A 27,846-nucleotide genomic window follows, 5' to 3' on the forward strand; every position below is an offset into this window, starting at 1 on the left:
AAAAATCGTGGAGCAACTTTTGTTTTCATTGCAGGCATTTCGACAAATGGTTTCTGGTTGTCTGATCTTCCCCATTCAAGCCAATTGAAAAGTGGTCCTGTTCTAATAACGCTCATTACAGTATATGGAGAAACCGAAAGCAAGCTGAAAGTATTTGCCTGTGCAGCATCCAGCTCCGAAGCCAAACAGGATTGACTTCCCCGATTTGCTTAAAGAATCCTGTTAAGACTTTTGACTTCCTAAAATGAAGTTACCAAACCATTGAGGAAATCTGGCAACACCTCAAGTGTTGATCTTACGAATGGCGGAGCAGGCTCGAAGGGCCGAATGGCCTACTCCTGCTCCTATTTCTTAGGTTCTTTCTCGTGTACTCACCATAGCTGGTGACATCAGCAATATAGGTGCCAAAGTCCTGAGCACCATTCATAAAGCCAAAGTTCGTTCCTCCGTGAAACATGTAGAGATTGATAGAAACGCCTTTGTTTAAAAGTGCTGCAATGGTACTGGATAGTCCTATGGGAGAAATCAATGTAACATCCTCACCGAGTGAGATAAGAAGAAATGTATCTGTCAAGGCTAAAATACAATCTTTTCCTAAAGTACATAGTGGCTTTGCAAAACACAACCACAAGTATGAGAAACTTAACAGAAAAACATACACAGATCTACTGAAGTACAAGGCTTACGTCTGTATGGAAAAGTAGTGCAGGCAGACTGATGCTTGTATTATTGCCAGGAGATCCACCTCCACCATTGCCTCTTTCTGTTGTAACCTTTCCCTATTTTACCTATACTACTATGATCGATGCTCCTCTTAACCGTCCTCATTTATTCCTCCCAAGCTATAAATAAACACACGATCTTCCGAGATTCATTGCATGTCTGCGCACTCGATCATTCTTTCCTAGGACTTCAAGATCATGCAATTGTTTCTGTGTCTCAGCCTTCATTTTCCCCCACAATCTACACGTTTCAAACACATAAATCTTGGTGTCACCTAACCACTACCTGCAGACAGCATTACTACAATGACTGGATATTTCACCAAACATCAAATACAAGCACCAATACAAAAGCAAAATACTGCGGATGCTGGACCCTGGCCCACTCCTCAATCACCCCCAACACCCTCTCCTCTTTGCCCGACACCTTCCCGTGCAAGCGCAGGAGATGCAACACATGCCCTTTTACCTCCTCTCTTCCCACTATCCAGGGCCCCAAACACGCCTTCCAGGTGAAACAGCGATTTACTTGTACTTCTTGCAATTTAATATACTGTATTGGCTGCTCACGATGCGGTCTCCTCTACATTGGGGAGACCAAACGCAGAGCGGGTGACCGCTTTGCGGAACACCTCCGTTCAGTCCGTAAGCGTGACCCCGAGCTTCCGGTCGCCTGTCGCTTTAATTCTCCGCTCCACTCCCACACTGACCTCTCTGTCCTCAGCCTCTTACATTGTTCCAATGAAGCTCAATGTAAGCTCGAGGAACAGCACCTCATCTTTCGATTAGGCAATTTACAGCCTTCTGGACTCAACATCGAGTTCAACAATTTCAGACTATAACCTCTGCCCCTATTTTTTTCCAGATGGCAGCTGTTGATGATTCTGCCATTCCCATTTACACCTCTTCTAGACCCATCTTTTGTTTCTTTATCTGTCCCATTACCACCTCCTTTTGCCTTGTACCATCAGCCCTTTTGTCTTTAATCTCTCCTGCCTTTCACCCTATCACAGACCCTCCCTTTTGTTCTTTGCTCCCCTCCCCCCTTTCCCTGCCCTGCACTTGCTTAAAATCTGTTACATCTCAAAACTTTTTCCAGTTCGGGCGAAAGGTCTTCGACCTGAAAGGTTCGCTCTGTTTCTCTCTCCACGGAGGCTGCCTGACCTGCGGAGTATTTCCAGCATTTTGTTTTTATGTCAAATACAAGCAGCCGTCATTCTACCTTGCAGCAAGTACTTGCTGTTCCTCGTAAATACCCCTAGACTACGGTTCAAGACTCGCAGGATAAAGAAATTCTGAGAAGCAAATTAACAATTTGCTGGTAACTAGAGGGTATCTAAGATCACCACCAGAAAAATGAAGGGGGAGGTAGGGAGAAATTTTATTTAAGCAGAGGTGGGTTAGGAGATGGATCGCCTGACCAGAAAAGTGTGGGGGGGGGGGGGGCGGGATAGCAGAATCCATAAAAGCTTTTGCAAGGGAAGAGGATAAATATTTGACAAAGAAGCATTTTAAAGGCTACAGGGCAAGAGCAGAGGAATGGGAATAGTTGGAGCGCGCTTTCAGAGAGCCAGCACAGGCAGGACAGGCCGAACTGCCTCCTTCTGGGCTATAAAAGTCTAAAATTCTACTCGGACAGATTTTATTTGAAAAATTAAAAACAATTCCCCAATAGCTCAACTTGTTGAGATAGTAGTGACCCATAGAGACCCAGGTTCAGTCCCTGGTCTGTCCCAAGTCTACGCCAAAGACTTGAGCACATAATAAAGGCCGACACTCCAGTGCGGTACTGAGGGAGTGCTGCACTGTCGACGGTGCCATCTTTCGGATGAGACGTTGTACCGAGGCCCCGTCTGCTCTCTCAGGTGGACGTAAAAGATCCCATGGCACTATGTTGAAGAGCAGGGGAGTTCTCTCCCCAGTGTCCTGGCCAATATTTATCCCTGTTGTAAAGGTTTGGGTAAAATCTCATTGTAATCGTGTTCTTGGCGACTGTAAAATAAGACATTTTCACAAGGGGGAGCCAAGAGCCAATGTCACACATTTTAATTTCCGTGACTAGTTTGCAATCTGCCAGTAACATTACCAGGCATAGGCTTTATTATTATGCCAAATAGGCCAACACAAAACTCACAAAAATAAAACCCAGCAAGATCAACAATAAACTGCACTCAGCAACTCCCACCTTCGCAATACTTAGTGCACATATTTGAAGGGGCAGAATAAATCATTTGCTAAAATGAGACCAACGAAAGGAAAAAAAGACAAAATGATATGTAAAAAATGCTCAACCAAATGCACATACCTTCCTGATAGACGTGATGACTGTCGCCCCAGTGATCAAACCAGCCAGTCCAGTACTCCATTACCATCTTAGGTTTGCCGGACTAAAAATGGAGGAAAAACGACTGGGTAAATGATAGTGGAGTAATTCATGGGTTTCACTTAATGCGTCCAATTCATAAGTTATAATACAGGAAACTTTCGATTTACCGGCACCTAAATCTCGGTTAACCGGCAAAATTCAGAAGTAGGTTCAGGTAACTTTTATTACTTGCCTTCCTCCATGTGTTGCTGTGCAAGGGTGCGGCTGCAGCTGTTGCTAAGCTACAGAGACGCTTCCAACTTGTGGCCATTGTTTTGAACCACAGGGTTTGTTGCTTTATACGGAGCTGTCAGCTCCGTATCTATTACTATAGCTTTCGGTTAGCCGGAATTTTTGATGAACCGGCACCACGTCGGTCCCGTCCATGCTGGATAAAAAAAATTCCTGTATACAAAAGAGAGTTCTCCCAGAGAGAGAGAGAGCCTCAACTAAGAGATTTACTGGCAACTAGTCACAGATTGTGACGTTTTCTTTCCACAATTATTAACAACATTCAATCTTCTTCCCCTTTCTCTCTTCCTTTCTTGAAGGTGCCGATTCTCTGGCGAGGTGCGTTTCCATAATGCTGACTGCTCTGTGGTACCTCGTCCCACTGGCTATTTTTCACTTGTCAGCTTAAACAGTGAATACTGACACACTATTTGACTGTAGAAGGCATCAGAACCAAACCCAAACAGTGGACACTCGCACTCACCTCCCTGGATAGCAATCAGTCGCAGATTTTTTTCTACCCTTCCTAGCCCAAGGCTCTGAGGCTAACTGCAGCATCCCTAGCACGGCCTGGCCGAGATCAATGCAAACCAAGAATCCAGCCTGGACCCTCCAGGTTCTGTAGTTTAATGTTGCACCTAGCTGTGCTATTGCTGACTCCTTGGCTGTTGGGACGCTCGGAGTTTGAACGGTTAAAGCCTCTGCTCAGAGGAGGTTGCTTCAGACCTACAAATGTTCTCAGTCGAGGTTTGGAAACCTTCACTGGCAGGAAATCACATCGCTGACATCTGAACCCTCAGTGAGAATGGAAGGGCATCACATCTGCAGGGTTTTTGACTTTTTGTTTTACAGTACATCAGCGTGTACGGTTTCTCTCAGATTTTAATTTCAAGGAATTTGCATAGCCTAAATAGACGAGAGAGGAAAGTGTGGAACGACAAAATGCCATTCGACCACCAAACTCCTGCAGACCACGGACAACCCATTTGAGCTCCTGGTGCCTTAGAGATAAGTCAAGCAACACTTAAAAATATCTCTCTACATTCTTCAGCCTTCACCAGTTGCCTTCCTTAGTAAGGTATTTACTAGGCCTGTATTCACTAGAGTTTAGAAGAATGAGAGGGGATCTCATTGAAATGTATAAAATTCTGACAGGGCTAGACAGACTGGATGCAGGGAGGATGTTTCCCCTGGCTGGGGGGGTCTAGAACGAGGGGTCACAATCTCAGGATACGGGGTAGGACATTTAAGGACTGAGAGGAGGAGACATTTCTTCACTCAGAGGGTGGTGAACCTGTGGAATTCTCTACCACAGAAGGGCTGTGGAGGCCAAGTCACTGAATATATTTAAGAAGGAGATAGATAGATTTCTAGACACAAAAGGCATCAAGGGGTATGGGGAGAGAGCGGGAATATGGTATTGAGATAGAGGATCAGCCATGATCATATTGAACGGCAGAGTAGGCTCGAAGGGCCGAATGGCCTACTCCTGCGCCTAGTTTTCTATGTTTCTATTTCCTTGGTTTCAGCAGCCCAGGAATCATGTTCCACAAAGCATTAGATCATTTGAAATTGTGGGTTATTTGTATAATTCTCAATCTCCGTCCTTACACTGATATTCACTCTACTCCTTTTTAAAGGCGTTGAACTTAAGAAAATCCTTTTGATTTCGAGTCATGATTGAGGCTCATTAATTTTATACTTAGCATCTATACTCACAGCCCAAACCGAATAACCTAGTTGCATCGATGTTAATCCATTCCTTAAAGAATTTAAAAAGCCGGGACCATATCCCCTGCCAATCTGCGATCATCCTTGCTGCTCTTCTCTAAACCCTTTCCAATGCATCAAATTATTTGTGATTGTAGGGTGCCAAACATTTTCTAAATGTGGTCGCACCAATGAGCTATACCGGGTTAAAATAACCAGTTTTAACTTGATCTAACACTTTTTACCTATAATGTCGTGATCGTATCCTGCTTCGAGCACAATGACCAACACAGCATGGGCCTCAGGACATGTACTTTAATACCTTCCATTTATGTTACAAATACAGTTTCCAAATTAAAGGAATAGTCTGGGAAAAGACCCTGGAACAGCCTTATCTTCAAGTATTTACTCCAACAGCACTAATTGGATAATCTTCCAATTGCACGTGCCCTTTGCATGTTGTTTCCAAGGCCAGTTCACAAACACTAAACATTCTGCTTTGGTACTCAGACCCTACTGCCAGCACCTCGGCCAGCCCTTGAAAAGCACTGAACTGGAGAGGTACCAGGAGCCGCTGCGGAGCGCTGAAACCTGATGTCTCTGTACCAGGAGCCGCCGCGGAGCGCTGAAACCTGATGTCTCTGTACCAGGAGCCGCCGCGGAGCGCTGAAACCTGATGTCTCTGTACCAGGAGCCGCCGCGGAGCGCTGAAACCTGATGTCTCTGTACCAGGAGCCGCCGCGGAGCGCTGAAACCTGATGTCTCTGTACCAGGAGCCGCCGCGGAGCGCTGAAACCTGATGTCTCTGTACCAGGAGCCGCCGCGGAGCGCTGAAACCTGATGTCTCTGTACCAGGAGCCGCCGCGGAGCGCTGAAACCTGATGTCTCAGTGTCCCTGAACTCAGAAACTATCAAGTTGCCTTTTTCTTTTTAACGATGGATTGGAGAGGATGCAAGGATAAGTTCTGAGTGTTAGGGGCATTATAGGACCTTGCCACAAATGAATCTTTTAACCAAGTGAACAAGAATATATATAAACAAATCTTACTTTTAGATTTTTCAGAAGTAGTAGTCCAGAATCCAGCTTCTGAAAGTTGATGGTTGGTAAAGCTGTAAGTGTATTAAAATGGATTAGCAATCCAATACATTCACACAAACAGGAAATTCACTTTGTCACCTCACTATACAGGGTAACAATACTGTATATTGGAAAAAATTTCCATGTGTATAACATGTGCTTCTCTAGGCAAGGGAAGGTAACGCTACAGTCTGGAGCATAAGACGCAAGACGAGTCAAGGATGAGAAAGGCCATTAAGCCCAATGAAGCTCAACCCTCTTGCACACTAACTCCCCCATGATAGCATCCAGCTGCATTTTGAACATCACAATCTTCCTCTCACACCCACCACCACTTTTCAACACCAAAATAACCATTTGTCTCCATACTTTCAATTTGGTGGATAAGGACCCACACATACCATGATTGGGTAGTCTTATTAAAAAAGTGGCAGGATGTCTGAACAAAGCAGGTTTAAATGAGGCACTTGAGTTAATGTCATAGTTTACTATGTCATATGCTTTTTGCAACATTGGTAGTTTGTAACTGAAAAATGCTTATGCAAAATTAACGGAAGCTGTTTCATACATAACTGTGGAAGTCTGATTTTTATTTCAACTTGTATTACCTGCGCAATAATTATTAAAATTTTCATGAAATCATTCACCACCCTAATCCCAGAGTTGGTACGTACCTCCTGCGATTGATCCCTTCCTTAATCCGTCTTTGTTGTCCGAAGTCATCAATAATTCCACTATCCCTCTGCTCAACAAGGCCTTTCAGGGTTAAAACAGAAATGACTTTGGGTCGGTTTATTCAAACTGCCAACAAGGATCTCAAATGTGTAGCCTGCACAATACATGCAATGTGGAGAAGTCACTGTTTCAGTTTTGAATGGTTTTAGGGATCAAACACGCATATTGCTGAAGGCTCACATTTAGTCCTTGGAAAATATACGGCACACTTAGTGGCGAGTTAAGCTTCATGTTTTGCATCGACACAAAATGTGTGTACAACTGGTGAGTGAAGTCACCTGAATCAAATTTAGGCAGGCAGCGCGAGGCCTACATTAGGGTACATTATTTTCATTCACATAGGTAAACAGCATATAGCATTACCTCCTGCACATAACCCATGTACTTCTCATCTTTGTCATAGCCACCATATTCATTTTCTACTTGTACGGCAATGATTGGGCCTCCTTCTGTGTACTACAAATCAAGAAACCAGGGTTAGAAGCTATTTTAATGATCAAAACTCACATTTAACATTCCCACCTTTGTTCCTTTCTTCTCCTGCCAATTTTCTCCACTCCTGGAGATGTTGACATCTTACTGGGATATGGTTCCATGGTACCAGGCACCTTCCAATACTGCATCCAAGTGGCTATTCTTCAACTGTGAGCTCAGACAGGGAGTATCAGCAAGCTACCAATCTGCTGCCACTGTCGCAGCCAAGTCTGATTCTGCCCTCACCAAACAGACAACTTACATTTATTTATTTTCTATTCATTCTTTGTTACGTGGGTGTCGCTGGCAAGGTCGGCATTTATCCCGAGAAAATAGTGGTGGACCTTCTTGAACCACCAATAGTGGTTGGGTACAACTAAATGGCTTGCTAGACTACCACGGTGGTTTGAGACTGGAGTCACACATAGGCCAGACCGGGTAAGAAAGGTAGCTTTCCTTTCCTAAAAAGGACATTAGTGAATCAGTTGGGTTTTTAAATCAAAGAAATGGATGGCAAGCCAAAAGGAGGAGATAGTTGGAGGGGCAACCAATAGCTTGGTCAAAGAGGTGGGTTTTAAGAAGGGTCTTATTGGAGGAGAGAAGATGGAGAGGGCGAGGGATTTAGGGAGAAAACATCCAGACACACGCACTTGCAGCAAGAATTGCTGGATATCGACCACGAATGGTAACTGTGGCCAATTTTCTAGGGCCTGTTTGATGGTCCATTCCTTTAAAGATGGTTCTGGGTATCCACATCTATTCTCCGCCCCCCCCCCCACCCACCCACCCACCCACCAAGTGTTTCCGCAACAATCTCAGGAGTACATTTATTTCGTAACACCAACTCTGCCAAGAAAGCAGGCAAGATTCAAAACTCAATCAACCCAATCGTCTAATCTCAGGAGTCGTGGATCCGTAGGGAGGGGAGACCACATCTATTTAAATGCTGAAATATTTCATCTGAGGAGGGAAAATGAGCCCTACAATCATGTGGGAATGAGGGATATCATCACAAGGCTTCTGCCATAGCACAATTAACTTTATAAAGCCAATATCTGCCATAATCCGGAGGGGGGATAACCAGGTCAGAGATGTACGTCGTCTGCATGAGAAGACGTTTTATGCTGCTGACCAACAAGTTACAAATCGCAAATATCTGGATCAGGGCAAACTAACCCTCTAGCAACCAGCGTTTGTCAAGTCCAAATGATACAGGGGATGGGGGAATCTTACCAAGCACTGCAAAATAAACTGCATTTCTCAGAGACACTGCAGAGCCATAAAATACCATGAACTAATGAACTGGTCAGGCTCACCTGAAAAGAGGCAACTTTAGGAATGAGTACATCAAAAAAGGCATCGACCGCATCAGTAAAGCCAGAGTAAGTCGTGCGCAGTTTCATGTTCTTGTCTCTCAGCAGCCAACTACAGGGAACAAAAATCACACAACAAATTTAGTGGAATTAATTAACCAACTAATAATGATCATAGTTGCCTGTAACGAATGCTCATTTTTCCCTCAGTGTTGGTACGTTTAAATCTGAAGAACCGTCATATTCCCCTGTATCAATCAACAGAATAAAACCCGATATTACTGCCTTATAATTATAGGTTTCAAATGTGGAGAACTGTCTGTCACTGACCTGTACAACATGCCACTAGTGGAAAAAATGTTAATGGTTAAGAAAGTGCTTAAGGTCTAGATTTTCTTCTCTTGAAAATATATATATATTTTTTTTAAATTCAGATTTTAATGACTGGGGCTCAGCACGATTCTCCTAGAGTCAGTTTTGTTAAGGCTTCCGTTAGTGACAACACAGCCAATTACGGTACAGCTAAATGGAGAATCTGTCTATTTATTCCTGCTAGAAGTCCAGTGCAGCTGTCTTCCCCGACATTACGTGTGTGGTGCGCGCGTGGGGTGTGCGCGTGTGGGGTGTACTGAACGAGTGCAATTATCTGTACGATATCTTTACCGAATAGGCATCAAAAGAAGGAAAATCTTCTCCAACGCCAGTCATGTCATTGTGGTGAAAGCACAAATTCTTCCTGCTCAAAGCTGACCAACTCCTCTCGAGTCTAAGGGGGGAATTTTCCCAGCCCTGGGGAGGCAGGACTGCCGGAAAAATGGTAGAAACTGGGAGCGGGTACCAACCCCGCTCCCAACCCGCCTCCGTGCCATCTTCCCAGGAGGTGGGTCCCCGGCTCGCGCAGGGATCCGTCTCCTCAAAGCGGGAAGGGGATTACAGCCACTTAACTGCCTGTTAACAGTTAACAGGCTTATCCCCATTTTACCCACACAAGTGCAGGCTTCCCGACGGCTGCGAACCTCGCCAGGGTCAGCGAGGCGAGCAGTGGGTCTGCGGGGGTGAGAGGGGTCAAAAGGTCCGCTGTAGAGGTGAGTGATGGGTGCAAGTGTAGAGAGGTAAGTATGAGAGTTTCCTTACCTTTGTTTCTTCCTGCAGGCTTCAACCCTTGGGGATCCGGAGATGCCTCATCTCAACGGCAGAGATGACAGAATGGCTGCTGCATTCTCAGATGCAGGAGCCATCTGATTTCTGCCAAGGAGAGGGTTTTGGTGAGTCTTCAGTCCAAGGGCTCACCTTAGAACAGAGATTGTCGGTGTTTGAGTGACAGCTTCTCAAAGCTGTCAAACGATGACAATTCATCTGTCAAAAATTTTTGATAGATGAAACGTCATACGCTGACGTCCTCGGTCACCGGCTTTCCCTTAATTGGTTGGCTGAGCCCACAGGGCGGGATTAACAAGATCAATCAAGTGAAAATAGCGTGGGTTGGCCGAACGTCGTTGGGGGCGGGAGTGAAACCAGACAAGCAGTAGTCCCGCCCCTAATGCGTCCCCATTGAGAAAATCCAGCCCCAAGAGTTACAAATTCATCTTTTGCACGGGTTTCTCTGCAACGGCCTTTAACAACGCTTTTTAAAAAGTAGCACTTTTCTTGCTAGTTTAGTGAATACGTTTTAGGCGGGAAGCAAGGCCCAGCACAGCTGGACAAACACTGCTACTTTCTGCCAGTCCTCCACATTTTGTAAAGATTAGCACACAGTCTCTAAATGTCCATGCAGTACACACTCTGCGGTATCTTCTAAAGCATTAAGAAGTCAGATAAACTTTAATTATAGCAACTCAAGCTTTGCTCTCAGCTTACGAGGCCATTTGAGCCCATCACTATGTTCTTATCCTGGAACACACTGCAGCCTATTTTTAGATCCAACGCTAAGCAAGGATGAGACAAACATCGATGGCGAGAAACACAAACCCATTTTCAGCAATGTGAGCAAAGGTTCTGCAGATAACGCTGCATTAAGTTTCATCTTCAGTCTGGATGATTCGAAACACAAAGACTGTGCTTTGTTCAGTTTCTGATTCCCGCTGCATTTACCTGGGTAAACCACCAAGGTCCCACTCCGAGCAGATGTATGGTCCCGGGCGCAAAATTACCCACAAATCCAAATCATTGGCCAATTTGAGATACGCCCTATGAGAAAAATAATATTACAATGTGTTGAACCTTTGAAGAAAGTGATGAACTTGTGGTGTCTTTAGAGGTTAACTCTATGTCCTGCATTCACCGAGGGCGCCTTACCCTTGGCTCTTATCAAACAGTGTCTAAATTCTCGCAGCTCAGCTAAGTGGGATATGTCCACATGCAGAGTATATACTTCATAGTGGACAAATAAAAACTCATGTTTTCCTACATTACAACAGTGCCTACATTTCAAAAGTATTTCATTTGCCATGATGCACTTTGGGACATCCTACGGTCACGAAGGAGTTATAAAAATGCTCGTTTTTCTTCTTCTTATGTGGATTTCTTAGTAGTTTTGGTTTGGAGGCTGTTAAGCATGGCGTTGGGTTTCCATGTGTGTCAGATACCTAGCTGACCAAAAATGATAGTGTTTTAAAGAAATCAGATACGGTGTTATAAACAAATCGGATATAGTACTATAAAGAAATCAAGTATAGAGTTACAAACAAATTGGATATAGTACTATGAAGAAATCAGATAGAGAGAGTTATAAAGAGATAAGTATAATAAACAAATCAGGTATATTACGGTAAATAAATCAAATACAGTGTTACAAACAAATTGGATATAATGCTATAAGCAATGAGCTTTACAAAAAGAGTATAGTCTATTTAGATTTTGCACTAATGCTATTACACTATGTCCTTTCACAAATCTTACATAAATGTTAAGCCAAACATGACTTCAGAACCCACCATTAACAACCCTGTAAGACTATGACTGTAATATAATGGCAAGTATGCATACATATTAATAGAATCTCTGATGGCTAGCTGGTTAAGATAGGAATGTGTTCCACAGAATCAGGTGGGTGGCAGATTTGATTGCCAGTCTATGTCGACCTCACCTGGGATGGCAGTTGAGGCACAATAATTAAGCTCAGCAGCCCTGGGTTAGGAAGAGGGTGAAGAAACAACAAACAGGACGCCAGCTCAATCATTATCCAGAAACCCTCACTGGAAGCGCATGTAGAGGTTGGATGAGGAGAGCGGCAGAACTGACTGATACTTCCTGTGGTCATATAGTTTTCAGACATTCACTACCAATGTGAAGGATGGTCTACCAAAGGGGGACTGATGCCCATGAAATGATGCCCCAGAAAATAATCAATGTTTTTAAAGAGAGGAGGAGAGGGAGAAAAATCAACACGAAAAAGAAATGTAAAAATGGAAGTATTTACTTACTCAAGATCAAGATCGTCCTTGAAACTGTATGTTCCCTTCTGTGGTTCATGAAGATTCCATGGTACATACCTGTAACGAGAACACAGATACTAATATTGCATATAAAACAGCAAGAAATGCTCACTAGAATATCCATGCAGTCAAACTACACATTTGATGCTGCCAGGCTCCCAAGCTCAACGTGTTCCAAAGCCATTCCCATCTGTGGACAAGAACTGCTGCACACCGATTTCTAACACTTAAGCCAGGCCTATAAGCCTATGTAAAAGCAACTGCAGCTCTGCATCATAATCTGCTCTCAATCTCAAAAGAGAATACCAGCCACAATGCTTTCCAAGGTTTCGAGAAATTCCAACTCGACAGCTTCCGTGGAGGACAGAAAATTCGCAGAGAGAAACTGACAAAGAGAAGGCAGAAACTAACTTAGGAGGATCAATACTTACGTTGTTAAAGTGTTCAAACCTAAAGCTTTCATCTTCAACATGCGGTCAGTCCAGTACGCCCGTGGAACACGAAAGTAGTGCATCGAACCACCCAGGATGAAAAACTTATTTCCCTCCAACTGAAAATATTCCCTGTCGGCCTGCAATCCTACTTTTCTGCTGTGCATTTTGCCTGGAGTGAGTGGTATCCAACGGAACCTAAAAGCAGATGGAAAGCGTCTTAGTTCAAAGTATAATCGTAGCCGAGCAAGCCACTTACGGAGTAGACACATGGCGAGCGCGCCTACAAGACCAGAAGTGCCAGACAGGTTTAACACAGATGAGCCAAGATAGGCCAAAATGCCTTCCTCGTCCGTATCTATCCTGTGATTTACTGGTGTTTAGTAGTCATATGACCAAGTGATTGGGCTGTGGCGAAAGCCAATGGCTTACAAAACAAAGACACTTATCCATTTTACTACCCACACAATCATCTGTCTAAAGGTAATTGTTAGAAAACTATTGCAGAGACCCTGCAAGTTGTGCATAGCTCAGCACTAACACACTTCAATCTAAATGTGTGCTGAGCTAAACAGCTTTTTCACATGCATAACAAAGAGCATGCCATATTGTACTCAAAAACAAATAATTGTACATCTGGTGAGCTCTACGGGGCTTGACAGGGTAGATGCTGGGAGGGTGTTTCCCCTGGCTGGGGAGTCTAGAACCAGGGGTCACAATCTCAGAATAAGGGGTCAGACATTTAGGACTGAGATGAGGGGAAATTTCTTCACTCAAAGGGCTGTGAATCTTCGGAATTCTCAACCCCAGAGGGCTGTGGAGGCTCAGTCGTCGAGTAGATTCAAGATAGAGATCGATAGATTTTTGGTTATTAAGGGAATCAAGGGATATGGGGATAGTGCAGGAAGGTGGTGATGAGGTAGGAGATCAGCAATGATCTTACTGAATGGCGGAGCAGACTCGAGGGGCCAAATGGCCGACTCCTGCTCCTATTTCTTATGGTCTTGTGTTCTTATGTTCTACAATACTTTATATTTCTGAAGGCTTCAAAAGATTTTCTCCATTACATCATTGCTGTACTCAGTTAAAAGATTATGCTAACCATAGCCACAAATTCTTTATAATTTTCACAATAGCCAAATGTGTTCTATTTAATTCCTCTCGATAACTAGTTGAAGGCTAGTGGCAAGAGGCTCCTATATTAAGAACAGCAAGTCTTTCCTGTAGCATCCGAACATACGTCCCGATTCTTTTAACTTCTTTTAAATTGAACTAGAGAACTGTCACAATCCTGTGATTTTTACAATCTACCATAATGTGCATGATTTTACTGATTATGTTAAGTAAGACTTGCATTTATATAGCACCTTTCATGACCACCAGATGTCCCAAAGCACTTTTTTTTTTTTTTTTTTTAATTACTTCATTGGCTGTTAAGTGTAGTCACTGTTGTAATGCAGGTTACAGTAGGTTGAATGTCTACTTTGAGAATATCTACAAGCTTGACACCATCCAGGACAAAGCAGCCCGCTTGACTGGTACCCATCCACCACCTTAAACATTCACTCTCTCCACCACCAGCGCACCGTGGCTGCAGTGTGTACCATCTACAAGATGCACTGCAGCAACTCGCCAAGGCTTCAACAGTATCTTCCAAACCCGCGACCTCTACCACCTAGAAGGACAAGGGCAGCAGGCGCATGGGAACACCACTACCTCCAAGTTCCCCTCCAAGTCACACATCATCCTGACTTGGAAGTATATCGCCGTTCCTCCATCGTCGCTGGGTCAAAATCCTGGAACTCCCTCCCTAACAGCACTGTGGGAGTACCTTCACCACACGGACTGCAGCGGTTCAAGAACAGGCTATTCGGCCCAACCAGACCATGCCGGCATTTATGCTCCACTCGAGCCTCCTACTGTCTTTCCTCATCTAAATCTATCAGCATAACCCTCTATTCCTTCTCCCTCATACGCTTGTCTAGCCTCCCCTTAAATGCATCTATACTATTTGCTTCAACCACTCCCTGAGGTAGCGAGTTCCACATTCTCACCACTCTTTGGGTAAAGAAGTTTCTTCTGAATTTCCTATTGGATTTCTTGGTGACTATCTTATATTGATGGCCTCTAGTTTTGCTCTTCTCCACAAGTGGAAACATTCTCTCTGTATCCACTCTATCAAAACCTTTCATAATTTTAAAGACCTCTATTACGTCACCCCTCAGTCTTTTTTCAAGAGGAAAGAGACCCAGCCTATTCATCCTTTCCTGATATGTATACCCTCGCATTTCTGGTATCATCCTTGTAAACCTTCTCTGCACCCTCTCCAGTGCCTCTATATCCTTTTAATAATATGGCGACCAGAACTGTACACAGTACTCCAAGTGTGGTCTAACGAAGGTTTGATACAGGTGTAGCATAACTTTCCTACTTTTCAATTCTATACCTCTAGAAATAAACCCTAGTGCTTGGTTTGCTTTTTTTATGGCCTCGCTAACCCGTGTCGCAACGTTTAGTGATTTGTGTATTTGTACTCCGAGATCCTTCTGTTCCTCTACCCCACCTAGACTCGCACAGGTGTTTGAGATCTAGATGATTAATTGCATACTAGTATTCCATCTTACAAAATGTACCTTAGATCACGAGTGTTTAACAACACTGTCTTCAAAGCCCTTAAACTCTATCACCACCTTCTCAAGGGCAACTAGGGATGGGCAATAAATGCTGGCCTTGCCAGCAATGCCCACATCCCAGGAATTAATTTTTTTTTTTAAAGGGGAAGTGAGATTACTATAGTTTCCTGATGAGCAACATTCACATGTTACTTGCAGCTGAAGGGAGTGACATGGGGGTTTCATGATTTGCTGACAATTAATGTGGGGCATAATAGGATGAGAAGGAAAATAAGCAGAAGGTCATGAACCTGCATCAGGCACATGCCCTCCTACTTCCATGTCTCTGATGCGCTCTATGGCCTCACTCTCCAGGGTATAAGCACTGCTTCCTCAGAGGAAGTCTGACATTTGGGAGGCCATCCTCTGTTGCAGCTCTCTCTCTCTCAAGTATTATTGGCCGTCTGATCGTGAAAAGATGTAATAAGTGAGAAGTACCTTTTGTTATCATGACCTGCAGTGACACTCAGCTGTCAGCATGTAGGCCATAACAGGTGTGATGACAGGAATGTGCAACAAAACAACATTGCATGCAAGCCACGTGGGGTCAATACATGTCAAGTTATGAGTGAGGGAACACTTCCAGGTGAAAGCGGAGGGTATCAAGGGCACCACACTGCCTCATGGGCATTGATGACAAACAATTTAAAGCACTTTTAATACAATGTGATGGGGCGGGCATAGCAAGTAACAGATGTGCTTAGTACAGTGTAGTCGTGGAAAGTGTGCCTGGCTCCTTTCACCTAGCTTGGCTTGATGAGGTCACTAAATTTCGACCTGCCACCGTCTGGACGTGGTTGGTTGGCACTCACTGCCCTGGCCATTCATTTCCACTTTGCAAGCAGCTCTTTTTGGGACCTTGCAAGTGTCACAGAGGGTCGGCCTCCTCTGCCTGTATTCCTGCAATAGCATTTCCACTGCTGCATCTGTGGGCCCAGGGGCTCCACCACCCTTCTACAGACCCGTCAGACATTCTTTCTGCTCCGAACCTTTGTTGGCTGCAGCAGAAGCCCAGTTCTTTAAGTTGCTGCAGGCCTTTAAACCTTGCAGCAGCTCCTAGCCCCAAGCAGGAGCTCCCAATCTGAGGTGCTTCAGATGCTTTACACTGAAGCAAGAAGGGCTTTCTATGCCATTAAAAAATCAATCCAAATAGAAATCCCAATTAGTATTTGGCTCAAAATTTTCAAATCAGTAATTGAACCAATTACACTCTATGGCAGTGAGGTGTGGGGACCGCTAACACAAGAATTTGCAAAATGGGACAAACACCCAATTGAGATCCTACATGCAGAATTCTGTAAAAGTATCCTCCGGACTCAAAGGAAAACCGTAAACAATGCATGCAGGGCAGAACTAGGCCAATATCCATTAATAATCACTATCCAAAAAAGAGCCACCAAATTTTGGAAACACCTAGAAATGAGCAACCCCCAATGCTATCATTACGAAGCCCTGAAATGCCAAGAGAGGACCATAAAGAAGAATACCCTCAGTCAACTAGTCCTGGGACTCAGTGAAGTAACTACTAACACTACTAACAATAACCAGCCCCAGGACAGTGACAGCGTAACACAAAGAATTCGACCCAACACAATCGTCGCTAAGCAAAAGGAAAAATATCTGTCATATTGGGCAGAAACAACAAAAACCCAAAGCAAACTCAATTGCTACTTGGCCCTAAACAGACAATACAACATGGCTGATTACCTGACCATGGTAAAGGATAGCAAACTGAGAAAAACCTTGACAATGTACAGACTTAGTGAACATAGCCTGGCGATCGAAAAAGGTAGACACAGGCAGACCCGACTACCAAGAGAGGACAGGATATGCTCTCACTGCAGTCAGGGAGTGGTGGAGACAGAGATGCACTTCCTCACAGCTTGTAGAAAATATCAGGGCATAATGGAGAATTTCTACCCAAAATTCACAAAAATATGCCCGGAATTCAGAAATTTGAATGACGGCCAAAAACTCCCATACCTACTAGGGGAAGAGAGAAATTGTGTAACACTAGCGGCACACTATGTTACAGCTTGCCATAAACAGAAGGACAACCACTAAATAAGAAAAGAGTATATATAAATTATATGAAAGTATATTTATACACTCAGGGATACATCTGTTTATACACTGTATGGATAGATCTGTATTTTTATGTACAAACATGAATGTTTTGCGATGCTTTGGCAACGTAAGATGTAACTTGTCATGCCAATAAAGCGATTTGAATTGAATTGATTATTACAAAGCGGACGACAGAAATTGCAGCTGGGTCAGCGACCCAGACATCAGACACTCCAACTACACACACAGAATACACAGAATCCCCACAGTGCAGATAGAGGCCATTTCGGCCCATCGAGCCTGTACCGACACATATCCCACCCTATCCCCGTAACCCCACGTATTTAATCCCCTAACACTAAGGGTCAATTTATCATAGCCAAATCAACCTATACCCGCACATCTTTGGACTGTGGGAGGAAACCGGAGCACCCGGAGGAAACCCACGCAGACACAGGGAGAATGTGCAAACTCCACACTGACAGTCGCCCGAGGCCAGATTTGAACCCGGGTCCCTGGCACTGTGAGGCAACAGTGCTAACCACTATGCCACCGTGCCACTTGAACTACCTTCCATCTCACTTGCAGCAAGGTTTCTGCCTGATCGGAAAACCCAAATTTTTGTGCTCTTTACACACCGACAACTTTCAAACCGAGAGAAAGCGTCTTGGCCAAACTTTTAGTAATTATTTTCTGAGGTAATCCAAAGTCGGATGCAATCTTAGTCAAAAAGTACAGATGTGGCCGGATATCTGTTTTATCTTCATGTCAAGGGAGTTCAGCCACATGGTACAGCAAAGCATGTAATATGAGCAAGCAGGTTGACAATTTCAATTTTAGGTCCAAATAGTTTGGAAATAGGTTTGTTTAAACACAAGAGTCAAATCTTGGGATGGGAAGATAGACACAAATGAATTTGGACATCACTGAATGTTTATCAACTGAATTTCCCAACAAGGGCAGGTAACATTCTGAAATACTGGTTTGCTGGACACTCGTAATCATGGTCTTAGTACTTGTAACAGGGGCATTTTCGGTATTTTGTACGGATTTATATAGCGGATGTTAAAATGGGGCACCACTCTATTCACTTTGCATTTAAAAAGGACAGGAGACATGCTGTCTATGAATGAAACCCAGTTGGTTCATGAGAAATCTACTAAGATACTTTATTTAATTGCATGATGGTGGGACTTTAACCGGTGTTTGAGATCTAGATGATTAATTGCATACTAGTATAGAAACATAAACATAGAAGATAGGAGTAGACCATTCGGCCCCTCGAGCCTGTTCCGCCATTCAATGCGATCATGGCTGATCATCCAAATTCAGTACCCTGTCCCTGCTTTCTCCCCATATCCCTTGATCCCTTTAGCCTTAAGAAATATATCTAACTCCTTCTTGAATATATTTAATTAATGAATTGGCCTCCACTGCCTTTTGTGGTAGAGAATTCCACAGGTTCACCACTCTCTGGGTGAAGAAATTCCTCCTCATCTCTGTCCTAAATGGCTTACCCCTTATCCTTAGACTGTGAGCCCTGGTTCTGGACTCCCCGACCATCGGGAACATCCTTCCTGCATCTAGTTTGTCTAGTCCTGTTAGAATTTTATAAGTTTCAATGAGATCCCCTCTCATTCTTCTGATCTTACAAAATGTACCTTAGATCACGAGTGTTTAACAACGCTGTCTTCAAAGCCCTGAAACTCTATCAGATGGAGCAGTTCCCCTGCAGTCTTTAGATTGGTACAAGAATTAGAACTTGCATCATTCACATGATTAGACTACAAGGAGCAACTTTCTGAAACAAAAAGGCATATTCACCCCGGGTGGGTGTATTTTTCTTAAGTCTTCTGCGATTTGGTACTGTGCTACCATGTCTTTTTCCTTCTGTATTATTTCATCTATAAATAAATCTGAACAAATGGCTCGGCCTGCACTCAGTCTGGCAGTATGTTATTTTCCACTTTCTGAGGTGATGGCAGAACATGATGGGCATGTTCTCCCGAACAATTTATTCTGATTTGAGATTAATTGTTAAACCAGGGCTGCACTAGCCCAGTCAAAGATGTGGGCTTGGAGATTCAGATTGCTTACTGAAACTGCCCTTTAGCCAAGGTGTTGAGAAAAAGCCCAAACTATAACCACAGCAGTGAACAAACCAATTAGTATAGGAAGTATTTGAAGTGAAGGTCTTTCTAGATGGAATAAGAGTTACCATCACAAAAGAACATAAACTATGTTATTTGGACAGTACATGTACTATGCATTCACCATCTGTGGTGCTTCACCAAGCTGACAGTAAAGTACTATATAATAGCAAAATACTGCAGATGCTGGAAATCTGAAATAACAACAGAAAATGCTGGAAATACTCAGCAGACCAGGCAACATCGGTGGAGAAACAGAGTTAACATTTCAGGTCTGGGATCCTTCTATGCTAACATTGCACAATTAAGTAACATATGGGTACACATACCCTGGTAACCTTTCTGAAGCCAGCACCTTGCTTGGGGCACAGGGGAGAGAATATTCACTCAGCTACCCCCATCCAGGCGCTGATGCTCCTTTTGTCTGGCAGGTAGGCTCTCACCTCCAGAAATGGCCACTCTTCTTTGCAAGGTCTTCAAAGCTGCTTCGCTGAACGGAACCATTTCTGACCCATGCCCTTGCTCTAGCCATCTCACATCCTCTGCAGTAGGACAGCTTTAAGCACAACCAGACGAGTTGCTGGTTTGGGATTTGCTGCCCCCAGACCCTGGATCTGCCCCAGCCTGTTACGTGCGGTGCCCCAGAAGACACTATGGATTTATATTAATGAGCGGACTCCGCAACATAGATCCCAAAGAGCAGCGGTCCCGCCAGCAATCTGTGGGACTGCATTATTGGTTCCTAAATGCTGCTGTGTTTTTAACTTACTCAGATGTTACTTCTGTTGCTGTTTGCTACTAAAAATGTTCTCTACATCCTCGTAAATCTGCTGTGTCCCGAGGTTGGGAAAGGCGCTATATAAATGCAAGTTCTTCTTCATACACAGTAATATCAGCTAGCTGTGCTTCCATAGTATAAAAGACAGCAGAAGGAGACATTTCAATCCCGACATGCAGAGGATCAAGGAGGTTCATTCTTATCCAGACACTGTCTCCCAGAAGATCAGTCTATTGCCACAGGCACAATTCTAGAGCTTAAAGTAGGCTTCATACTGCAGCAAATCAGTGACATTCGTAAACAACATAAAAATCGGTTGCTGGGAAGGATCCAAGAACTCTCACCACAGGTTCTCAAGATGGGTGGGCAGCATCAGCTACAATACACTGCATTACCCTGGGCCTTGAGCAACTGCTGCTAAAAATGTGAAAGCAACAAAATACATCTCAGTTGCAGTCACTGGGAATAATTTTCAAGTACGTACTGGTAGCAGGGAAACTGACCCACTGCCAGCACAGGGTGCAAAACCACGGGCAGCACCGGCCCACGGCGCAGCTCCGGCCCACGGTGCAGCTCCGGCCCATGGCGCAAAACCACGTTCAAATCAGCCCACGGTCCTAATCCAGCCCACGGTCCCATACCACGGGCAGCTCCAGCCCACGGTCCCATACCACGGGCAGCTCCAGCCCACGGTCCCATACCACGGGCAGCTCCAGCCCACGGTCCCATACCACGGGCAGCTCCAGCCCACGGTCCCATACCACGGGCAGCTCCAGCCCACGGTCCCATACCACGGGCAGCTCCAGCCCACGGTCCCATACCACGGGCAGCTCCAGCCCACGGTCCCATACCACGGGCCGCTCCAGCCCACGGTCCCATACCACGGGCCGCTCCAGCCCACGGTCCCATACCACGGGCCGCTCCAGCCCACGGTCCCATACCACGGGCCGCTCCAGCCCACGGTCCCATACCACGGGCCGCTCCAGCCCACGGTCCCATACCACGGGCAGCTCCAGCCCACGGTCCCATACCACGGGCAGCTCCAGCCCACGGTCCCATACCACGGGCAGCTCCAGCCCACGGTCCCATACCACGGGCAGCTCCAGCCCACGGTCCCATACCACGGGCAGCTCCAGCCCACGGTCCCATACCACGGGCAGCTCCAGCCCACGGTCCCATACCACGGGCAGCTCCAGCCCACGGTCCCATACCACGGGCAGCTCCAGCCCACGGTCCCATACCACGGGCAGCTCCAGCCCACGGTCCCATACCACGGGCAGCTCCAGCCCACGGTCCCATACCACGGGCAGCTCCAGCCCACGGTCCCATACCACGGGCAGCTCCAGCCCACGGTCCCATACCACGGGCAGCTCCAGCCCACGGTCCTATACCACGGGCAGTTCCCGCCCACGGTCCTATACCACGGGCAGTTCCAGCTCATGGTCCCATACCACGGACAGTTCCAGCCCACGGTCCCATACCACGGGCAGCTCCAGCCCACGGTCCCATACCACGGGCAGCTCCAGCCCACGGTCCCATACCACGGGCAGCTCCAGCCCACGGTCCCATACCACGGGCAGCTCCAGCCCACGGTCCCATACCACGGGCAGCTCCAGCCCACGGTCCCATACCACGGGCAGCTCCAGCCCACGGTCCCATACCACGGGCAGCTCCAGCCCACGGTCCCATACCACGGGCAGCTCCAGCCCACGGTCCTATACCACGGGCAGCTCCAGCCCACGGTGCAAATCCACAGGCAAACCCAGCACACGGTGCAAAACAGTGCAAATGTTTTGGCAAGTTTCACTTCATATCCAGTGAAGCATTTATTTTTTAAAGTCATTAATATTGTGCGGGTAATTTTCTGAACAGGTGTTGGTGCTGGCTGTGATTTTGCACCGTATGCTGTTCCACTATGTAGCATAAATGTTGTAGTCTTGACTTATAGTTTGGTGCTACAGTCCAAATTAAACAGGCATCAGATTGTCGTCTTAAAAAGTTGAATCAAGTCCCCTCCTGATGCTATTTGTTCCAATTTGACAATCTTCAGCCGGAGCAGTCTCTCTTCATAAATCATGATTCTCGTGGCTATTCTACAAAAGCCTCCCCAATGCATTGGTGTTCTTTTAAAACAGGTACACAATGTACCAAACGTACGCAATATTCTAAACGTGGCTTTGCCAAACATTGATACAAGGTTAGAATGATTGTTTCTCCTGACTTGAGGTGGAATTAGCACACAATAACAACTTGCATTTATATAACGCTTTTAACATAGTAAAACATCCCAAGGCACGTTATCAAATAAAATGAGATATTAGGACAGGTGACCAAAAGCTTGGTCACAGAGGTAGGTTTTAAAGAGTTTGCCAAAGGGGGCAAGCAACCTGCTCCCATGCCCCTGCTGATACACACTCTGCTAAGTGCACTAAAGCTATCTGGGACAATGTTCCCTATTGCTAAATGTGGAAGCACCCAGTCTCTGCTTTACATCTTTCCACATAGCCGAGACCTGGAAGTAACCAACTGGGGAGTCGGGGTAAAACATTGATGCAAAGCCGAATCTTACCACAGCATATTGGAGCAGCGTGCAAAAAAAGTTAAACACACAGTAACACAGGTGTCCAAACTGGGAGGCCTCAAAATAACTGTAAATTGATCTCAACTGGCAGCCACTCGGTCTTCCTCTGTAGCCCATAATAACTCAGCCCAGCAGTGAGTTTCTGAAAACGTGCCCCAACTGCCTAAGCAAATCTACCAACGCACACACGCAGGTACATTCAAAAGATTTTTAAAAAAAACAACTGTCTCATTAAATTTTGCTGATCTAAAAAAAGAACGTCTCTGCCAAATCAGATGTTTCAGATTATTGCTTGTGGTCACAATCACAGCAAAAACAGCTAATGCTGCACAGATTATCTCTTTCAAAAAGGAGCCTACTATATACACACACATGGATAGCTACAAGATGGAAGGTTAGGGTAGGTATAGACACAAATGATCAAATATGGATTTTCACTTGATTACTAGAGAAAAAAATAGAAAATGCCATGCCCTTAAGTTAGGCCCACAACACTCCAGATCGCCATCTCCTGTCTCGAGGTCACAATTTCACACTTTACTGTACTGTGCAGTGTATCACAATGTTGCAGATTCACCTGCTTTCTCATGCTGCAGAATAACTTAACAGGTCATACCATGCGGCCTCAACGTCCTGCTATGATCTGTGCATAGGAACCTCCAAAGAACGGGACCATGGATGGAAAACCCACAAATTCCACCAGTACTTGCAGGCGAGTTAGTTGGAGTGCCAAGGCCCATACTGCAGGATGCAGTCACAGTTGAAAAAGTAGGAGGGCATGGTAAATCAAGTTTGGGTTCGAATAGCCTCTAGATAGTAGGAAATGGTGAAGACTAAACTAGCAAAGTCATTATACACTTAGAAGATGGCACAATTAATTGTGATTTTAACACAATGAGGATGCAGAACGGAAGAATAGCTTATACAATGGCCTGTTTACAGCTTAGAATGGCGAGGGGGAAGTTCAGAGCAACACTGGCATCATAGCGTATACCACCTTTTCAATCAGAATTGAAGTTACAGAGAAAGGGATGAGGAAATTGCAAAGTTACAATCAACAAAATTAAAAACTATTTTACTTCATAAAATTTTTGGGTCATTTGATTTGATCCGGATACCAATCTTACCATCTCCCCATGGCAGCACTCTGTTTCTTAAACTTGCCTTTTATAATCTTCAACTTGTGCCCACTTGTTCTGGTGCCTTGGAGTATGCAAAAGTACTATTCCAGGATTATCTCCTCTATCCCCTGATGTACCTCGCTCTTATACAATCTCCTCTCTTTTTTAAGTCAAAGCCGCAGTTTATCTAGTTACTCCTCGTAGCTCATCCTTCTGACAGCTCTGGCGTCAGCCTCATTACTCTTACTGCCTTTAGGGTTGGATGTTGCAACAACCAAAACAATACATCCGTCGTCTCGTTTCTTCAATGCTTTTTCCCCATTGCTTAACAGATATCTGTTATATCATTTGCCAAGGCACTGAGACTGCCTCGCTGTTCTTTTTCCTCCCTTTCCCCCTTACTTCAAGTTCGATTAATAGACTTGCTCAGCTCTTATCTTTCAGTTCTGAAGAAAGGCACAAACCCAAAACATCAACCGTCTGTTCTCAAAACAAATACTGGCTGACCTGCTGTGTTTCAAAATTTCAGTTTTTGTTACATTACCCCAGATCTGGCCTGACTTTATTTACAGGGATTTCCTCAGCTAAGGCTCGGAGTGCACACTTTCGCAATTTCTCATCCCCTCCATACCCTAGAAGGAGACCAGGTTAAACCAGAAGACTATGAAATCATCGACTTACTTTATTAGCAATTATTTCTATTACGATAAACTAATAATAATGGTTTCTGCAGTAATAGTCCTATTTTCCTTTGGGTAGATGACACTGTCTTTCAGATATTTAAAGAGGTCTGCAACAAAAATTTGTGAATCACTGGAGTAAGCTTTGGTCTGGCTATGTAGACATTCCTAAACTTTGCTACCAAGTGGAACCAAGAAATGCACTCTTTTAATGTCATTGTTTAGGGAAACAACCAAACTCTACACACATCAGTTTTGTCATGTACAGTAGTAGCACTCTTGTCTCTTGATTCAGAAGGTCAAGTCCCTCTCCAAGACTCAGGCACATAATTTAGGCTAATACTTCAGTGCAGAATTGAAAGAATGCTGCATTGCCAGAGGTGGCATATGTCAGATGAAATGTTGAACAGGTCTGTGCACGTGGATGTAGAAGAACCCATGGAACTAGTTGAAGAAGAGCAGGGAAGTTGTCCTGGCCATAATAGATCATAGAATGGATACAGCACGGAAGAAGGCCATTCAGCCCATCGAGCCCGTGCCAACTCTCAGCGAGTCCCACTCCCCCGCCCTTTACCCGTAGCCCTGCAAATTTCTTTCCTTCAGATACTTATCCAACTCCTTTTGAAAGATAAGATTGAATCTGCCCCCACCACCCTTTCAGGAAGTGCATTCCAGATCTTAACCACTCGCTGCGTAAAAAAGTTTTTTCTTATGTCGCCTTTGGTTCTTTTGCCAATCACCTTAAATCTGTGTCCTCTGGTTCTCGACCCTTCTGCCAATGGGAACAGTTTCTCTCTATCTACTCTGCCCAGACCCCTCATGATTTTGAACACCTCTATCAAATCTCCTCTCAATCTTCTCTGCTCCAAGGAGGAACAATCCCAGCATCTCCAGTCCATCAACGTAACTGAAGTCCCTCATTCCTGGAATCATTCTCGTAAATCTTTTCTGCACCTTCTCTAAGGCCTTCACATCCTTCCAAAAGTGCGGTGCCCAGAATTGGACACAATACTCCAGTTGGGGCCGAACCAGTGTTTTAAACAGGTTCATCATAATTTCCACACTTTTGTACTCTATACCTCTATTTATAAAGCCCAGAATCCCATAAGCCTTAACTGCTTATGAGATTTTATGACATTGGTTATTCCAGTCCCCAAAAAAACAAAAGTAACCTGTTTAAACAACTACCGCCCCATAGCACTCACTTCTGTCATCATGAAGTGCTTTGAGAGGCTGGTCAAAACCCACATCAACTCGTTACTACCTGACACACTGGACCCACTCCAATTTGCCTACCGCCCAAACAGATCTAGGGATGATGCCATCGCCACTGTACTGCACACTGCCTTATCACACCTGGATAAGAGGAACACCTATGTGAGAATGTTGTTCATTGATTATAGTTCAGCATTCAATACCATCATCCCCTCCAAGCTTGTCAACAAGCTCAGTGAGCTAGGACTTAACACCTCCCTATGCAACTGGATCCTGGACTTCCTGACGGGAAGACCCCAGGTGGTGAAAATAGGCAGAAACACCTCCTCCACACTGATCCTGAACACGGGAGCTCCCCAGGGTTGTGTGCTCAGCCCCCTTCTGTACTCCCCGTTTACTCACGACTGCGTGGCACGCACAACTTCAACTCCATCATCAAGTTTGCTGATGACACTACCGTTGTAGGCCTGATCACAGATGGCGACGAGACAGGCTACAGGGAGGAGGTAAGAGCCCTAGGAGAATGGTGCAAGTACAACAACCTCTCCCTCAACATCAGCAAAACAAAGGAGATGATCGTGGATTACAGGAAGCGGCAGGGGGAGGGACACACCCCAATCTACATCGAAGGGGCTGAGGTGCAGAGGGTCAGCAGCTTCAAATTCCTGGGTGTATTCATTACGGAGGACTTAACGTGGTCCCATCACATCGACGTTGTAACCAAGAAGGCATGCCAACGCCTGTTCTTCCTCAGGAGACTGAAGAAATTTGGAATGGCCCCCCAGATTCTCACCAACTTCTACCGGTGCACCATCGAGAGTATCCTGTCCGGCTGCATCACTACCTGGTATGGCAACTGCACCGCCACAGACCGCAAGGCTCTACAGATGGTAGTGAAAGCTGCACAACACTATAGGAATTAAACTACCTGCTGTGCAGGATATCTACCCCGAGGGGTGCCGGGGGAAGGCCCCGAGAATCATTAAAGACGCAAGTCACCCCAGCCACAACCTCTTCGCCCTGCTCCCGTCCGGTAAGAGATACCGAAGCATACGGTCTCGTACCAACAGGTTTCGAAACAGCTTCTACCCCCAGGCCATAAGACTCATGAACGATTAATTTATTGTTATTTATTACTGTTGTTTTATTTATTATTACTGTCTTTCTATTAGTATTTTTATCATTGCTATGCCATATTTATTCCAATGTTGGGAGGACTCGTAAAAATCAACATTTCATTGTGCAGTACACACGTTTGCTGCATATATGACAAATAAAATTGAATTGAATTGCTTTCTCAACCTGCCCTGCCACCTTCAATGATTTGTGCACACATACCCCCAGGTCTCCCTGTTCGTGCACCCCCTTTAGGATTGTACCATTTAGTTTATATGTCCTCTCCCCATTCTTTCTACCAAAATGTATCACTTCATACTTTTCTGCATTAAATTTAATCTGCCAAGTGTCCGCCCATTTCACCAGCCTGTCTATGTCTTCCTGAAGTCTAATATTCTCCTTCTCACTGTTCACTATATTTCCAAGTTTTGTGTAATCTGCAAAGTTTGAAATTGTGCCCTGTACACCCACGTCTATCCGTCAACCAACACCACCAAAACAGATTAACTGGTCATCTATCTCATTGCTGTTTGTGGGACCTTGCAATACTCAAATTGGTAACCATGTTTGCCTGCATAACTTGATAACTAATTGGCTGCAAAAACACTTTGGGACGTCCTGAGGGTGTGAAAGTTACGATATAAACACAACTTTCTAGCATAGTAAATACTGCACCTTACAGTATGTCAACAGACATTTCCAGCACACGCCAACAACTTCAAAAGGGGAGGGTTGGATAAATAAGCGAATGCGCCACCATTAGATGGGAGAGCAGAATCACACAAACACATTCTTAAAAAGTGTGGTGGATGTGGTGCAGACTCCCCCTCAGTACCTGAGTCTGTACAGTACCAGAGCCACTACAATCAGAAGCAGCAGTCCAATTCTCCGCACATGCTCCCTCCTCACTGCAATGACCTGCATGGACGACGATCCTTTCTGTGCTAGCAACTTTAACATTAAAGTCAACACC

At 44.9% G+C, this 27,846-nt stretch overlaps 1 protein-coding gene across 4 annotated transcripts in view; it reads right to left on the reverse strand.

The window, feature by feature from the left end:
• Positions 1-27,840, reverse strand: part of LOC147100378 (beta-galactosidase-1-like protein 2) — a 58,027-nt gene extending 30,187 nt beyond the window's left edge. For 2 of the 4 annotated variants that reach the window (XM_085968042.1, XM_085968040.1), the window contains exons 1-10: positions 27,709-27,840; positions 12,494-12,691; positions 12,051-12,119; positions 10,720-10,815; positions 8,632-8,740; positions 7,205-7,297; positions 6,781-6,862; positions 6,077-6,138; positions 3,028-3,109; positions 376-513 (exon numbers count right to left, since the gene is read on the reverse strand). In XM_085968042.1, coding sequence (XP_085824168.1) covers positions 376-513; positions 3,028-3,109; positions 6,077-6,138; positions 6,781-6,862; positions 7,205-7,297; positions 8,632-8,740; positions 10,720-10,815; positions 12,051-12,119; positions 12,494-12,691; positions 27,709-27,833 — 1,054 coding nt within the window. In that variant the 5' untranslated portion in view covers positions 27,834-27,840. The remainder of the gene's footprint in view (positions 1-375; positions 514-3,027; positions 3,110-6,076; positions 6,139-6,780; positions 6,863-7,204; positions 7,298-8,631; positions 8,741-10,719; positions 10,816-12,050; positions 12,120-12,493; positions 12,692-27,708) is intronic. The other 2 variants (XM_085968043.1, XM_085968041.1) reach the window with 2 other exon arrangements.
• Between the last annotated feature and the right edge of the window lie 6 nt (positions 27,841-27,846).

This window comes from Somniosus microcephalus, chromosome 26 (assembly GCF_052327205.1).
Source record: "Somniosus microcephalus isolate GS21.2 chromosome 26, FLI_Smic_1.0, whole genome shotgun sequence".
Taxonomy (NCBI): Eukaryota; Metazoa; Chordata; class Chondrichthyes; order Squaliformes; family Somniosidae; genus Somniosus; species Somniosus microcephalus.